The sequence below is a fragment of the Otolemur garnettii genome, unplaced genomic scaffold, assembly GCF_000181295.1.
Source record: "Otolemur garnettii isolate 467f Iridium unplaced genomic scaffold, OtoGar3 scaffold00050, whole genome shotgun sequence".
NCBI classification, from domain to species: domain Eukaryota; kingdom Metazoa; phylum Chordata; class Mammalia; order Primates; family Galagidae; genus Otolemur; species Otolemur garnettii.
Window position 1 is genome coordinate 7,045,874 of NW_003852445.1, and position 15,810 is coordinate 7,061,683.

The window sequence follows — 15,810 nt, forward strand, 5'->3', positions numbered from 1 at the left end:
CGCCACAACGCCCGGCTATTTTTTGGTTGCAGCCGTCATTGTTGTTTGGCAGGTCCGGGCTGGGGATTCGAACCTGCCACCTTAGGTGTACATGGCTGGCGCCTTAGCCGGTTGAGCTATAGGTGCTGAGCCCCAAATCTTTAAAATAAATACTCCCTTTGTAGGATTTTTGTAAGGAATAAATAGGATCACATATGTAAAAGTATACTCAGTGTCTAGCTCAGAATGTGGCATGTAGCAGGCTGCCAGTGATGGCTTTTGCTTTTTGTTTTTGAGACAGAGACTCACCCTTTCACCCTCAGTAGAGTACTGTTGCATCATGGCTCACGGTCAACTCAAACTCTTAGGCTCAAGCGATCCTCTTGCCTCAGCCTCTTGAATAGCTGGGACTACAGGCACCTGCCACAACCCCTGGCTATTTTTAGAGATATAGTCTCATTCTTGCTCAGACTAGTCTCAAATACCTGAGCTCAAGGGATCCATTGACCTTGGCCTCCCAGGGTACTGGGATTACAGGCATGTGCCATTGCACCCAGCCCCAATAATATTTTTTGAGAGCATGGATAAATGAGTGAATGAGGGAATGGACTCCAGGAGGTAGGCTGAGGAGTCCATTACCTCTCCCCTAGGACTAATAGTAAATCAACCCTGAGCCCTGTGGCCTTATCTTGTTTTACTGAACAAGGCTGGGGCATGGGATGGCCCACCATGGTCCTGCACCCCAATCTTCCCTGCCTCCTCTCTTCTTAGCATCCAGACCAAGGCTGTGGCCCCTGAGGCAAGCCCAGAGAGAAGCTGCTCCCTCCACAGCTGCGCCCTTGAGGATCGTTCCAGCTATTCAGGACCCCCACCAACAAATTCCATTCTCCAGCCTGCGGGTCTGTCCAGCCCCTTGGTCCCTGCCCACTTCATCTATCCTCACATACCACAGGAATACCAGGGGAGCAATTGCCTGCCAGGACATGGGGACCATACAGCTCTTTGCTCCCAGGGCTCCAGTCTCAGCCCTTCCCCAACCTTCTCACAGCATGATGGGGTCTGGAAACCACCCTCTCTGCAGCACCATGTGGTCAGCGTCAGGTAAGGAGGGGTCCAGTAGCCTGTCAGCTGCCACTGGACAGTAGGCAGGGCTTGAAAGTGGGGCAGACCCCTGGGGCTCTAGACTCCTTTTTTAGGAGGCAGCTGGATGTCCTCTGTCCAGATGGAGTAGGAAGTAAGAACTGGAATGTGGGAGTGGGAAAGCTCTAAAAAGGTTAATGCCATTTTCTTCAATCCCTCACCTGCCCACTCCCCCTGCACACTCCTGCCCCACTAGAAGACTCCAGCAAGCGTCTTTTCTTATCTTCCACAGGCAGGACCGGGCCTTCCAGATGCCAAAGAGGTAGGACTTGGCCTTCCCTGGACTGCTAGGAATGACCAGACTGGCCAGATTAGCCCTACTCCATGAGTTTTCTGCTCTACCCACCTTTCTGGTGGACCCTAAGCTCACCAGGCCCTGCTATCATACCCAACACCAACTCACATGGGCTCCCTCCCTCTTTCCCAGCTATGCCCAGCTGATTGCTGAGTGGCCAGTGGCCGTACTGCTCCTATGTCTGGCTGTTGTCCTCCTCTGCACACTGGCTGGACTTTTAGGAGGCCGGCTGCCTGACTTCTCCAACCCTTTGCTGGTGAGGGGCCAAGAGGAGGGATGGGGCTCCCAGGTCTGGCCACCTCAGCTTATTCTGGGATAGAAAGTTGGAGTGGCCTAGCTGGGGGCAGGGTAGCAATGGGAGTTCTTAGCCTCTAGAAAGTGCTGGGGAGGTGGTATAGAGGTCACGCTCACATCTAAAATCCAGACAGATGGGCTTGCCCCCCCCCCCCACGCACACTTCAAGGAACCAAAGGCAGAGCTGAGACTGTCCCGATGAACAACTCCTTCCCTGCCCACCTGTTCTTTTCTGCCCTCCTCCTTGCAGGGCTTTGAGCCTCGGGACACAGACATTGGGCGCAAGTTAATGGTCTGGAGAGCACTGCAGGCTCTTACAGGCCCCAGGAAGCTGCTTTCCTTTTCCCCAGAACTAGAGCTGAACAGGTAACAGATCCTCAGATTTCCACTGTGGGTGGGAAAAAGAACAAGATCTCCAGGGAGGGACACTGGGTGACCTCCCCCAAGGCAAGTTCCAGGGGTTATCTGGGGCTCCCTGGGGACTAATCTCTGGCCTCCTCTGAGCATTCCACCCCTAATGATGCCTGGTGTAGATATTCTCTTTACCTCAGCTCAAGCTCCCACAGCTCTTTAAGCCCTGCACCCCAGGAGGGCATTGTCCGGCCTCGGAGGATGGTGGAGCCCCTGGAGGACAGAGGGCAGGAGAGCTTCTTCTGTGGCCCTCCTGGTAAGTGACAGTCTGGCCAGATCTGGCTTTAATGATAGTCCCTACCCCACCTAGCACAATAGTACAGGCAGTCCCAGAACAAATTGGACAGACAGAAAGGGAAAGTGGCCAGCTGGCCATGTTCGAGCCAAGGAAGTTGGATTACAGGTGGAAGATGTCAGGCAGGACTTGAGTGCTCCAGCCAGGTAGGGTCAAACTGTGGGGAAGGAAGGGATAGGGGCAGAATCAGGCAGCCAAGCACAGGTTTGAGGTTCCAGAAAACCTGAACCTTATATAATCCTGGATAAACATCTTCCTTTTGGTGGGCCCAAGACCCAGGGCCAAAAGGCTAAGCTCCAGGGGTTTGTGTTGCAGAGAAGAGATATGCACAGCTGGTGTTCATGGCCACCTCGGAGGGCAGCCTATGGAACCTGCATGCCATCCACTCTATGTGTCGCCTGGAACAGGACCAGGTGAGCTGGCTGGGAGGCATCAGAGACTTGGGAGGAACTAAGGACATGAGGGATCTGAGCCAGAACTGCCAGGTAGACTGAGGAAGAACATTCTTCAGTTAGAAAATTATTCCAACCCTGTAAGAGGCTCCAGGATGGGGTGGCAAAAGAAGAGTGGGCTGGTTTTTGGAAAAGCCAAGACACAAGTGCTGGAAGAAAGCCCAGGCAGATCCCAGGGATTTTCAAAAGGTCCTAAAAAGGGGGTAACTCTGAAAAGCTATTGAGAAGGCCTTGGCCCTGGGAGGGGAGAGTGTGGGCTTCAAGGTCCCAGCCCCTGTCAACCTAAGCAGAGCCAATCCAGTTATGCTCACTGGAAAACTATATCTTGTATCATCTAAAGAAAGGTTTGCTGAGTGAAACCACTCAGTAGCCCAAGCTCCCCACTTCACATGAGGATATTCAAATTACCAAAAGATAAGAATAAATGTTCTGGGGCAGCACTTCTTTCTTTTGTGTGCCAAGCCCTTTTCTCTCTCTTGGAGAAAGTAAAATAAACTTTTTGCTTCTTTCTATCCGAAAAGAAAAGAAAAGAATATGTGTTCTGAAGTTAGATGCCTGAATTTAAAGGCAGCTCTAAAGTTCCCTTACTGTGTTACTTCATATATGCTTTTGTTGTTGTTGTTCTTTTGTTTTGAGACATAGTCTCACTCTGTTGCCCCAGCTACAATCCAGTGGCATCATCACAGTTCACTGCGACCCCAAACTCCTGGGCTCAAGCAAGTAGCCAGGACTACAGGCATGCAACCACCATACCCAGTTAATTTTTCTATTTTTTGTGGAGACAGGGTCTTACTCTTGCTCAGACTGCTCTCAAACTCCTGACCTCAAGCAATCCTCCTGTCTCAGCCTCCCAAAGTGCTAGAAATACAGGCATGAGCTGCTGTATCCAGCCTAGATGTGTTTTTTTATTTTTATTATTTTGAGACAGAATCTTACTCTGTTGCCCAGGCTAGAGTGCCATGGTGTCATCCTAGCTCACAGCAACCTCAAACTCCTGGGTTCAAGTGATCTTCCTGCCTCAGACTCCAAAATACCTTGAACTACTGGCGCCCACCATGCTTGGCTAATTTTTTTTTTTTTTTTTGAGACAGAGTCTCAAGCTGTCACCTTGGGCAGAGTGCAGTGACATCACAGCTCACAGCAACCTCCAACTCCTGGGCTTAAGTGATTCTCTTGCCTCCGCCTCCCAAGTAGCTGGGATTACAGGCACCCACTACAATACCTGGCTATTTTTTGGTTGTAGTTGTCATTGTTGTTTCATAGGCCTGGCCAGCTCTGGTGTATGTGGCTGGCGCCTTAGCTGCTTGAGCTACAGGCGCCGAGCTAGCTAATATTTTTCTATTTTAGTAGAGACTGGGTCTCACTCTTGCTCAGGCTCAAACTCCTGAGATCAAGTGATCCTCCTGCCTTGGCCTCCCAGAGTACTAGGATTATAGGTGTGAGCCACCATGCCTGGCCTCAGACATGTTTTTTAATGTCTCTGTGCTTCGGTCTTCACATATGCTAAATAGGGATGATAAGGGTACTTTCCTCACAGGGATGTTGTGACAATTAAACAAGATTTGTCTTGAATTTAGAAAAATATAGCATGACTGGCAATAGTAATCTCTCAATAAATGTTACTGTGTTGTCACCATGATCTTAGGACCAAGGTCATACACACTGTTAGTAGTAGAGCAGGGCCTCTGATTCCCAGGCTAATGCTTTCTGTATTGTGTCATCTGCCATGTTGTCAAGGACAGGAAGGGAGAGAAAAGGAGGCATGAAGTCTGAAAAAGAAACAACCTGTGCCCTAAGAGGGCTTAAGCAGCCCACTGGACAGAGGCAGGGGACTGAGGTTTGGCAGTAACCCTGATTCTGGAATGTTTTAGCCCATGCATGGCCCAAATACTGGCCTGCTTTTCCTATTGCTTGCTTCCACCTCCTTGGACCCTTGGCCCCATTCTATCCGTGGCTGCCACTCCATTCCCACTCCTGGCCTAGGCAGTGCAGAGTTAGGGTATGTGACCTACAGGGGCCCTTAGGTAAGGGCCTCTCAGGCTGAGGTCTTGGGCAGTATCCTGAGGTTCCTCTCTGATGGAGTCAAGATGTAGCTGCTGGCACCTAATCTATGCACCAAAGGCCAGCCCTGAGACAGGCCAGTTCTGCTGGGCTGTCAGGATCCCTCTTTGCCTCTGTCTGGCAGCCTGAAAGGAAGTGAAAGGACCTCAGACAGGACTGGGGCTCCTTGGGTTACACCTGAGCTCTCTTCTCTTGTGTGTGTCCTACAGATCCGCACCCATGCCCATTTTGGGGCTCTGTGCCAACAAACAGCAACCAAGGAATGCTGCCCCAGCTGGTCCATGGGCAACTATGTAGCTGTGCTCTCCAATCGATCCTCTTGCCTGGACACTACTGAAGCTGATGCAGCCCGCATACTGGCCCTGCTTCGCGTCTGTGCAGTCTTCTACCACCGACACACCCTGGTGCCCGCCTGTCTGGGACCTGGGCAGGACAAGCCCCCATTTTGTGCCCAGGTTCCCACCAAGTGCTCCCAGAGCAGTGCCATCTACCAACTCTTGCACTTTCTGCTTGACAGGGACTTTCTGAGTCCCCAGACTGCTGACTACCAGGTGCCCTCCCTCAAATACAGCCTGCTCTTCCTGCCCACCCCAAAGGGTGCTCCCATGCTGAGCATTTACCTGGACCGGCTAATCGCCCCGTTGGAGCTCGCTGACAACTACACTTTTATCACTGGCATGGACCTGGGAGTAAAGCAGGAACTGCTGAAGTACTACCTGGTGCAGGATACGGTGTACCCCTTCCTGGCCCTGGGTGCCATAGTCCTTGGCATCGCCCTCTACCTGCGCTCACTTTTCATGGCGCTCATGGTGCTGCTGGGGGTGCTGGGCTCCCTGCTGGTTGCCTTCTTTCTTTACCAAGTGGTTTTCCGCATGGCCTACTTTCCCTTTGTCAATCTGGCGGCCGTCATCCTCCTCAGCAGCGTCTGCACCAACCACACACTCATCTTCTTCGACCTATGGCGCCTTAGCAAGCGCCAGCTGCCCTCTGGGGGACTGGCGCTTCGAGTGGGCCGCACCATGCACCACTTTGGCTACCTGCTGCTGGTCTCTGGCCTCACAACTAGTGTGGCTTTCTACGCCAGCTACCTGAGCCGCCTGCCAGCCGTGCGCTGCTTCGCCGTGTACATGGGCACGGCTGTGCTGGTGCACCTGGCACTCACGCTGGCCTGGCTGCCCGCCTCCGCTGTGCTGCACGATCGCTATCTGGCACGCTGTTGTGTGCCCCGGGAGCAGGGTCCGCGGGGAGGCAGCGCGCTCCGGCGGCTGGCGCGGACACTGCACCGGCGGCTCCGCATCCTTCGAAAGGCGGTGACCATCACCTCGCGCCTGCTCTTCCAGCGCCTACTGCCCTGTGGCGTCATCAAGTTCCGCTACATCTGGATCTGCTGGTTCGCGGCGTTGGCGACAGGGGGCGCCTACATCTCCGGCGTCAGCCCCCGCCTGCAGCTGCCCACTCTACAGCCCTCCATTGGCCAGGTCTTCCAGCGGAGCCACCCCTTCGAGCGCTACGACGCAGAGTACCGCCAGCAGTTTCTGTTTGAGCAGCCTCCTGAGGACAGGGCCATCCGCATGCCCGTGGTTTTGGTGTGGGGTGTTCTGCCTATGGACACTGGCGACCCCCTGGATCCCCTTAGCAACAGCTCGCTGGTGAGTGACCCTACCTTCTCAGCCAGCAGCCCTGAGGCCCAGCGCTGGCTGCTGGCACTTTGCCATCAGGCCCAGAATCAGAGCTTTTTTGGCACCCAGCCCGAGGGCGGGCCCACGCTGTGTTTCATGGAGACCCTGCAGCACTGGATGGAGAGCCCCAGCTGCAGTCGCCTGGGGCCTAACCTCTGCTGTGGCCATTCAGACTTTCCCTGGGCCCCACAGCTCTTCCTGCACTGCCTGAAGATGATGGCCTTGGAGCAAGGCCCCAATGGCACCCTTGACCTGGGACCCCGCTTTGACACCCAAGGCAGCCTGGCTGCCCTGGTTCTGCAATTCCAGACCACCTTCCTATATACTCCAGACTACAGCGAGACCCATCGCTTCTACAATGAGGTCAGCCACTGGCTGGCAGCAGAGTTGGGCACGGCACCCCCAGGCCTCCGGGGTGGTTGGTTCACTAGCCGTCTGGAGCTGTTCAGCGTGCAGCACAGCCTGACTACTGAGCCTCCTGTGGTGCTGGGCCTGGCTCTGGCACTGGCCTTTGCCACACTGCTGCTGGGTACCTGGAATGTTCCACTCAGCCTCTTCTCCGTGGCAGCTGTGGCAGGTACTATACTGCTCTTTGTTGGACTCACAGTTTTGCTTGAGTGGCAGCTTAACACTGCCGAGGCTTTCTTTCTCTTTGCCTCTATGGGCCTCTCAGTGGACTTCACCATCAACTACTGCATCTCCTATCACCTGTGCCCACACCCTGACCGCCTGAGCCGTGTGGCCTTCTCCCTGCGCCAGACCAGCTGCGCCACAGCAATGGGGACTGCAGCCCTGTTTGCAGCTGGCGTGCTCATGCTGCCTACCACAGTGCTACTCTATCGCAAGCTGGGCATCACCCTCATGATGGTCAAGTGCATCAGCTGTGCCTTTGCCAGCTTCTTCTTCCAATCTCTATGCTGTTTCTTTGGCCCAGAGAAGAACTGTGGACAGATCCTCTGGCCCTGTGCCCACCTGCCATGGGATGCTGGTACTGGGGAGCCTGGTGGGGAGAAGGCAGGCCACCCACGACTAGGGCCTCTGGGGATGGTGCCTGGGTCCTGCTCAGAGCAATATGAGCTACAGCCCTTGGCACGACGCCGGAGCCCCAGCTTTGACACCAGCACAGCCACCAGCAAGCTGTCCCACCGACCCTCAGTACTCTCTGAGGACCTACAGATGCATGATGGTCCCTGCTGCTCCCGGCCCCCACCAGTCCCTGCTTCCCCAAGGGAGCTGCTCCTGGACCACCAGGCAGTCTTCAGCCAATGCCCAGCCCTGCAGACCTCCTCCCCCTATAAGCAGGCTGGCCCCAGCCCCAAAACCCGGACCAGGCAGGACTCCCAAGGGCAGGAAGCTGAGCCCCGGCAGGCCTCACCAGAAGCCCCAGCCCACTCGCCCAAGCCCAAGGCTGCAGAGCCTCCTGATGGCCTCTGCTCCTCAGCCAGCACCTTGGAGGGGTTGAGCGTCTCCGATGAGACCTGCCTAAGCACCTCTGAGCCCAGTGCCCGTGTACCAGATTCCGTGGGTGTCTCCCCTGAGGACCTGGATGACACTGGGCTGCCAGTACCTGAGCGGGGCCAGATGAATGGGAAGCGGGATACCCTGTGGCTGGCGCTGAAGGAGACGGTGTACGACCCATTAATGCCCACCTCCCACCAGAGCAGCTTGTCCTGGAAGGGCCATGGGGGAGTGGGGGGTGGCAGTCCTGTGATGGTGCCCAACAGCCGGCCAGATCTGCCTGACGTCTGGCTGCGCAGGCCCAGTACCCACACATCTGGCTATAGCAGCTAAGGAAGGCCCTGGAAGGCCAGGCCTGGGGCGCAGAGCCCTGTCCAGATGATAAGGCAGAGCAGCAGCAGGCTGGACCCTAAAGCTCTTTCTCCTTGTCTACATGGAGAGGTCTCACCCTCCAGCTATGGATTTTAAACCCTGCCAGAGGCTCCAGCCTTGATTTGGTTGCTGCTTACTCCTCACATCTGGAGGATTCCACAGGGAGGGTCTTGGGAGGGGACTTGCTTGTGACCTACTGAGGCCTTGTCTGCCCCACAGTCCCAACCATGACCCCTCCTCTAGAAAGGGGGAAGGCCAGATTTGTAGCTCCAGGAATCAGGGGAGGCTGACCTGACCCTCATCCCAAGTGACGAGAAGTTCAGTGAAACTAAGGACCCCATCATTGGAATCCTGATGGAGTACCTCACTGACCAGAGGGCCCTCAGGAACCTATGCAGCCTCCTAAGTCTCACCCCTTTCATGGGCTCATCCGGGACCCTCCCCTCTCTTTGGGAAGCTTTTCTGGGCCGGGATTAGGCTGGGGCCCCTGTCCTGAACTGCCCTGCTCTCCTCACACTCACCAATCTAACTAGAAATTCTCCAAGCTGGGCACAGATGGTTTCTGGGAGTGGAGCAAGAGGAGGGATGGTCAGCCTTAGAGTATTCCTAAATTGCAGGACAGTCCCCCTTTGGAAGCAGGCTGCGGTGCTCTCCCCTGTTACTGAACAATAATAATCCTTTACCTCCCTGTACCTTTTCAGTCTTCTTGGATTCTCACTACTTCACTACAGGGTAGCCTGCAGTTGGTCAGGATCTTTTGCCCCCAAATTACAGGTAAAGACATTGAGACTAAGTAAGGTTAATTGACTTACCCTGATAAATGACAGAGTGGTTTTATGACTCATTCCACCCCCACAGCTCCCAGTCTCCTCCTGGCTACCTGCCCCAGGGACATTAGCTTATGGCTATCTTGGTCCTTCACCCCAGCACCCTGCTCCAGCCTGCCTCCTCTGGTGTCTCTAAGTAAACCTCCATCTCCAGAGAAAGCCCTGACTCCTCCACATCTCCCCTTGCTTCCCTCTAGAATCTGCTGAGATGCCTACTGCCCTGGGGCATCATGGCTGATTGGGTTCTCAGGCTTCAAAAGTGTGCCTCTTTTAAGGCCTCAGTGTATGGAGAGGCCCTACCAGGAAAGGTGCCAAGGGAAGAAAAGATTGAGTAGAATCCAATTAAGGCAGGAATTCAGACCTGTCCTTTTTGGGAGTGTATAACTCTGAAGCTGCTCCTTGTCAGGGTCCCCAACCTTTGGATGGGTCACTGATGGCACCATGTGCCTGGCATCATCATTTTTGCTAGAGTTCAAGTACCTAGGATTAGGTGACCAGGAGGGCTTCCTGGAGGAAGAATGACTTGAACTGGGCTTTAGAAGACCAAGTATCTTAGACTAGAAGGGGCCTTAGCAATCATCTACTCTAGCAATTTTCAAATATTATGGTCTCAAGACCCTTTCTTCAAAGAACCCTGTGTGGAAACACAATATATAGAACATGTAAAAAGCATCTACTCTGGGGGGCACAGGTGTGGGGGTACAGAGTCAGCTCAGCCTCCCTTTTACTGCCACCTCTTTAGGGATATGGTCTGAAAACCACTGATCAGGCCATTTTATCAGAAAAGGGAAGAGATTTTTCCAGGGCCAAACAGTCTGTGTCAGAGCTGGAGGCAAATTGGCAAGTGCTTTTATTTTGGTCCATTCCTATGTTATTGAGACCCACCTCCCACCCCAATTACTTCATGAGTGATTGGAGCAGAATTCTTTGGAGCAGAAACCCAATGAGACATGGGAGTTGTGGAAGAGATAAAAGACAGTCCAGATAAACGCTGGAAGGGGAGGCAGTGACTAGGACCTAATTTGGATCTTTCCTCCGGGGTTCCTTTTTCTCATCATGTCAAAGTAGCATCCAGCCTTTCTGGCCTTTGGCTGCTCATCAGGGTCCTGGCTTCTCTGGTAACTATGTCCCACCATTATCACACAGCCAGGATGAGAGAGCCCTGGTCTCCTTTGGAACAATGAGCCATGGGGAGGACAAGGGAACCCTTCCTCCTGAGCATGAGCAGAAGTCCTGACTTGGCTCAAAAGAGAGTCCAGCATCTTAGTTGCTCCTGAGCAACTAACCCGGACTCTTATAGCCCATTTTGTGTGTGATCAGCAGGTATCTGGACCTAAAAAAAAAAAAAAATCTGCTCCCTCTTTTGTGTCTTGCAAGGGGAGAGACTGGTATCTGGGAGTGGAGCTTCAAACACTTTGTCTGAACATGACCACTGATGTTAGAGTGTGGAGGGGTGGGTAGGTGGGCATCAGGGAGTGGGCCCTATTTGGGGATTTCTGGGTACCATTCTTACAGGCTTATACAACCCCACAGGAAGGCAGATGAGGCATAGCAGCTGATGTATCAACTGGATTTGTTCTTTATGTTGCCAGGCCCCGAAGACTGGAAGAAACCAGCGGTGATCTAAAACATCACCTCATACCTAGAGTGGCCCAAACCAACAGCAGGAAACCCACATCAGCGGGTAATCCAGCCAGCCTCTCTAGCCCTGACTTTGGAATGTGGAACTTAAAGCATTTTCAATATCCTTTGAGTTTCAGCAGATCTGTTCACTTTATTAATGTTATGGCCCTGGACACGTGTGGCTTAGAAGCATGCTGTGAGGCATGTGAAAGCCAGTCAAAGCATCCGTGTTTACCCTGCAAAATTCAACAAATGGTTTCTTTCCATAGAGATGTTTTAAAATAGAACTATATTAACACTCACTTGGGAATTGAGGTCATTTCTCCTATTTGTGCCACCCACTTGTGAACTTACCCTCAGTGTATAAGTATATGTGCTGTATGTTTTAAAAATATTACTTTGGGCTGGGCATGGCGGCTCATGCCTGTAATCCCAGCACTCTGAAAGACCAAGGTGGGAGGATTGTTTGAGCCCAAGGGTTTGAGGTTGCAGTGAGCTGTGATCACACCATTGCCCTCTAGCCTGGGCAAAAGAGCAAGACCCTATCTCTAAGGCAAATAAACAAAAAATATATATGTGTATCTATAACTTGGTATAGTTTGTTACTATGAGAAAACTCAACCTTCCATGGCTATGGTGTTTTGGGAACTTTTAGAATGACAATATTAGACAGAGATTGATTGATTTGACTGGCAGAATTTTAGATTTTGCTGACATGTAGCATATTCCATACTATGATATTTAGGTAATATTCCAGCTTGAGCCAATTGTGAAAGAGACATTTCACAAGAGATTTATATGCCGCACCTCCTAGCCGCCTTTGACTCATTCCATCCTTTTCCCAGTGCATGACAGAGCAGGAAAGGAGGTGAACGGTTTTAGGAAAGAGGACGCATTGGTTTACAACCTTCACCTGTTGTCTAGAGAGTTTTCTGATCTTGTATTCTGTGGTGGCATTATCTTACCCTTCGATAACACATAGAGGCAAAGGCAAGCTCGCTGGCATGCCATGCCATGCATCAAGATCCCATTTCCCTGGGGATAGTAAAAACAGACATTCCTCATCATTTCCATTCTTACCCTGTTTATAGTAATGATTGTAACTTGAGGTGTGCAGGTGTTTAGGCTTAAGAAATTGTAACTCAATTTGCCAGGAAGAGGAAAAACAAAAGAAAGCTACTGTGTGCTATGTAAATGTCTGGCCATCCAAAGCCACTCTGCAGAAGAGCCCTGGAAGGAGCTTGATAAATTGCTCTCACAATTATTATCATGCCTCTGTGTGGTTATTCATGTTATAGCTCGACATAGAGAAAAGATCCACATTTTACCAAATTCACACAAACATCAAACAAACAAGAACTCCGGTTTGCTGAAGAAAATCACACAGCTGAGTAGATCGATGAGATCAACACTCATGAGGACTACTCACCTCAACTGGACCCTCAGATCTGCCTAGCTAGTTTCCATTCTAGTTACTAGCTTCCATGCTTCATAATAACGATTTCATATTTTCTTCACCTCCCTCAAACATCTGATCCTCTCCATCCCCCCACCCCCATTTTCAGTGAACAGAAAAATTCACTCTTCTAGAAGAAAACCGAAGCCCTCAGAAAGAAATTTCCTCCCCTTCAAGGTGTCAAGGCCCCAACTTACCTACCCCTGCCTGCCTCTCTCTCCACTTCTTCCTCCTATACAATGAAGGAAGCAGCGATGGCTCCATCAGTAGCTTCACACACTTGATTAGGATGTGAAGAAGGTGGGCGGACACAGATCATTTTCAGGAAATCAATTTCCAAAGCCACCTCTGTGGTGTTCCCTCTCCTTATAATGATGGGCCCAAGAAGAAGCCTTAGTCTGCCGTTTCTCCTTCCTGACCTTCACTTTCTCAGTTCCCTTCTCTCCCTCATTCTGAATACTACTCTGGCACCTTGCTCGGCAGTGTAAAAAAACAAAAGGACTACTTGAGAACCTTCCGCTTGAGGAAGTCCTCAAGAGAGCAAAGCCTAGAGCAGGCCTCCTCAAACTACAGCCGCAGGCCACATTTGGCCCACCTAGGACATTTATCTGGCCCACCAGGTCTTTTTGCCACTGCTGCCTGTCCTGCTTGGCAGCCGACTCGTCCCAGGGCCCTCAGTCTGGCCCTCCAACGGTCTGAGGGACAGTGAACTGATCCCCTGTTTAAAAAGTCTGAGGACCCCTGGCCTAGAGAACTTCATTGAGAAGATTCAAAGTGGGCAGTCCTGTGCCTCAGTTCTGTGCCCTCTTCATTTAATCATTCAAATCCAAAAGTGCCATGGTTGACACAGGATACATATTAACCACACTTCTGTGAATGGAAAAACAAAATTAGACATTTTCTGGTAGAAAGTCCATCTGATATTGGCTGATGGGCTTACCAGAGAGGACAGGCTTTGCAAATAGGATATATGGTAGACATTTTCCCCAAAATGAAAGAACTTTAATCTGCAGCTCCATGGTTTGAACAAAAATATATTTAAAGTACATACGCAACTTCCTTTCCCAGCAAACATGGAGTAGCAAGGACCAAATTTACCCTCTTGCCTGAAAACAACCAATGAAACAGACAAAGAAAAAAAAGGGTTTAAGGACACTAGACATCAGGCAAAAAAAGAAGACAGTGATTCCCGAGAAACAAAAAACAAATGAGATGAGTCCCGGTGATCACCTAGTTAATCCCTGAGAATTTCCAAGATATATTGCAGGGAGGGAGAAACCATGCGGACTCTGAGCTAAGGGGACATCTATGACTTTGAGGCAACCAAGGTGGCTAAATACTCAGGACAGAGTACTGGAGAGGAAAAAGGTACACAGAGAATTCTGAAAATCTGCAAAGGCCCCCTCTTGAAGGTTCAACAGAGTACAACTCATTGTCTAAGTGTGATGAAACTACTTGAGATCAAGCAAAGAACACCCAGAACCATAGGAGGGAAGAGTAGCCACTAGTCACAGACAGCCTGAACAGGGCCTGTCCCCACTAGCCAGACTGGAAAACTTCTTAATTTATGGAGAATCGGAGACAGTTCTCAGAAGGGTCTTGCATCAGTAGTGGGGATTCATTAGCCCTAGGCTTTTTTTTGTTTTGTTCTTTTCAGTTTTTGGCCGGGGCTGGGTTTGAACCTACCACCTCCGGCATATGGGGCTGGCGCCTTACTCCTTTGAGCCACAGGCACCACCCCTAGCCCTAGTTTACATACTGCTCAGTCCTATCTAACAAATCTGAAAAGTAGGACCTATTAAGCTAGTTGGCAAACTAATACACATCCACACAAGAGAAAAACTCAATTCAATTCAAGTTGGGGGGAGAAAGAAGGGAAGAAAGGGGGGAGGGAGATTAGCGCGTTCCCACCTAATGGGCGCAATGTAAGGGTATATGGCACATCTCCTGGGTGCAGGACACTACTGCAACAGGAACCTTACCTAACAACACAGACATTGTAACCTGATCATTTGTACCCTCATATTAATCTGAAATTTAAAAAAAAAATCTTCAAAAATAAAATAAAATAGTCACTTAATAATAATAAAAAAAAAGACAGAAAAAAAGGAAGACCTGGCTCAATGCCTGTAGCTCAGCAGCTAGGGTGCCAGTCACATACGCAGGAGCTAGCAGGTTCGAACCCGGCCCAGGCCTGTTAAAAAACAACAATGATGGCAGTGCCTGTGGCTGAAAGGAGTAGGGCGCCAGCCTCATATGCTGGAGGTGGAGGGTTCAAACACAGCCCTGGCCAAAAACTGCAAAAAAAAAAAAAAAACAATGACAACTGCAACAGAAAACAACTGGGCATTGTGGCGGGTGCCTATAGTCCCAGCTACTTGGGAGGCTGAGGCAAGAGAATCACTTAAGCACAAGAGTTGGAGGTTGCTGTGAGCAGTGACACCAGAGCACTTTACCGAGGAAGATAGTGAGACTCTGTCTAAAAAAAAAACCTATTCTTACCAGGGATCAACTGTCTTTAAGTAACTTAACTGCACCCCAGAACAAAGCTCAAGACTATTTATGGGAATCCAAAATGTAAAATTCACAATGTCTGGAGTATCCAATAAAAACGTTATCAAATTACCAATCATATGCTCTTAGTATCCCTCATCTGGGTATTTGTATGAGTTTTTTATTCATTCTTTGACTCACCACATATTTATAAAGCTTATGCCGTGTGGTCTGGCCCTGTAGTAGGAATAGGGAACTCATGAAGAATAAGATCTGGAATCTCCCCTCAGGAAGCTCAAGAAGCTTTGTATGTTGAAACAGACACACAGAACCAGAATGCAATGTGGTCTGTACAATAGTAAAAGTATTTGCTGAGGTAGAGAAATATAGAGGAGTTTAAATATTTATCATAGTCTCAGGGGCTGATACATGAGGTCCTTGAAGGCAGACCCAGACCTGTGATACAAGTCAGTCCTGAAAAACATGAATTGCCTGGTGCCTGTGGCACAGTGGCTACGGCGACAGCCTCATACATCAAGGCTGGCAGGTTTGAACCCAGCCCAGGACAGCTAAACAACAAAGACAACTGCAAAAAAAATTAGCTGGGCATTGTGGCAAGCCCCTGTAGTCCCAGCTGCTTGGGAGGCTGAGGCAAGAGAATGGCTTAAGCCCAGGAGTTTGAGGTTGCTGTGAGCTATGATGCCATAGCACCCTACCAAGGGCAACATAGTGAGACTCTGTCTCAAAAAAAAAAAAAAGTCATGAATTGCTATCCTCCACAGGTGGAAGGAATCTGATTTAATGAATTTGTAACTAAGTGATTAAGGGTGGTACCATTCCTCTGAGGGTGGTACCATTTTGAAGACTCAGATTCAGTCCTTACCGTTGACAAGCTAGATCTTCAGCAGCTGCAGCAGGGCTCCCAAACACCTTCCATGCCTATGACGATGGCTGTGCTGTTCCTGGGCCCATTGC

At 50.7% G+C, this 15,810-nt stretch overlaps 1 protein-coding gene across 1 annotated transcript in view; it reads left to right on the top strand.

The window, feature by feature from the left end:
• The window catches only part of DISP2 (dispatched RND transporter family member 2), a 15,464-nt gene extending 6,338 nt beyond the window's left edge, over positions 1 to 9,126 (top strand). Inside the window, exons 2-8 of the mRNA XM_003791717.2 lie at positions 751 to 1,080; positions 1,352 to 1,381; positions 1,547 to 1,670; positions 1,959 to 2,074; positions 2,260 to 2,375; positions 2,730 to 2,827; positions 5,137 to 9,126. Of these exons, the coding sequence (XP_003791765.1) occupies positions 751 to 1,080; positions 1,352 to 1,381; positions 1,547 to 1,670; positions 1,959 to 2,074; positions 2,260 to 2,375; positions 2,730 to 2,827; positions 5,137 to 8,397 (4,075 nt within the window). The 3' untranslated portion in view covers positions 8,398 to 9,126. The remainder of the gene's footprint in view (positions 1 to 750; positions 1,081 to 1,351; positions 1,382 to 1,546; positions 1,671 to 1,958; positions 2,075 to 2,259; positions 2,376 to 2,729; positions 2,828 to 5,136) is intronic.
• Positions 9,127 to 15,810: the final 6,684 nt, after the last annotated feature.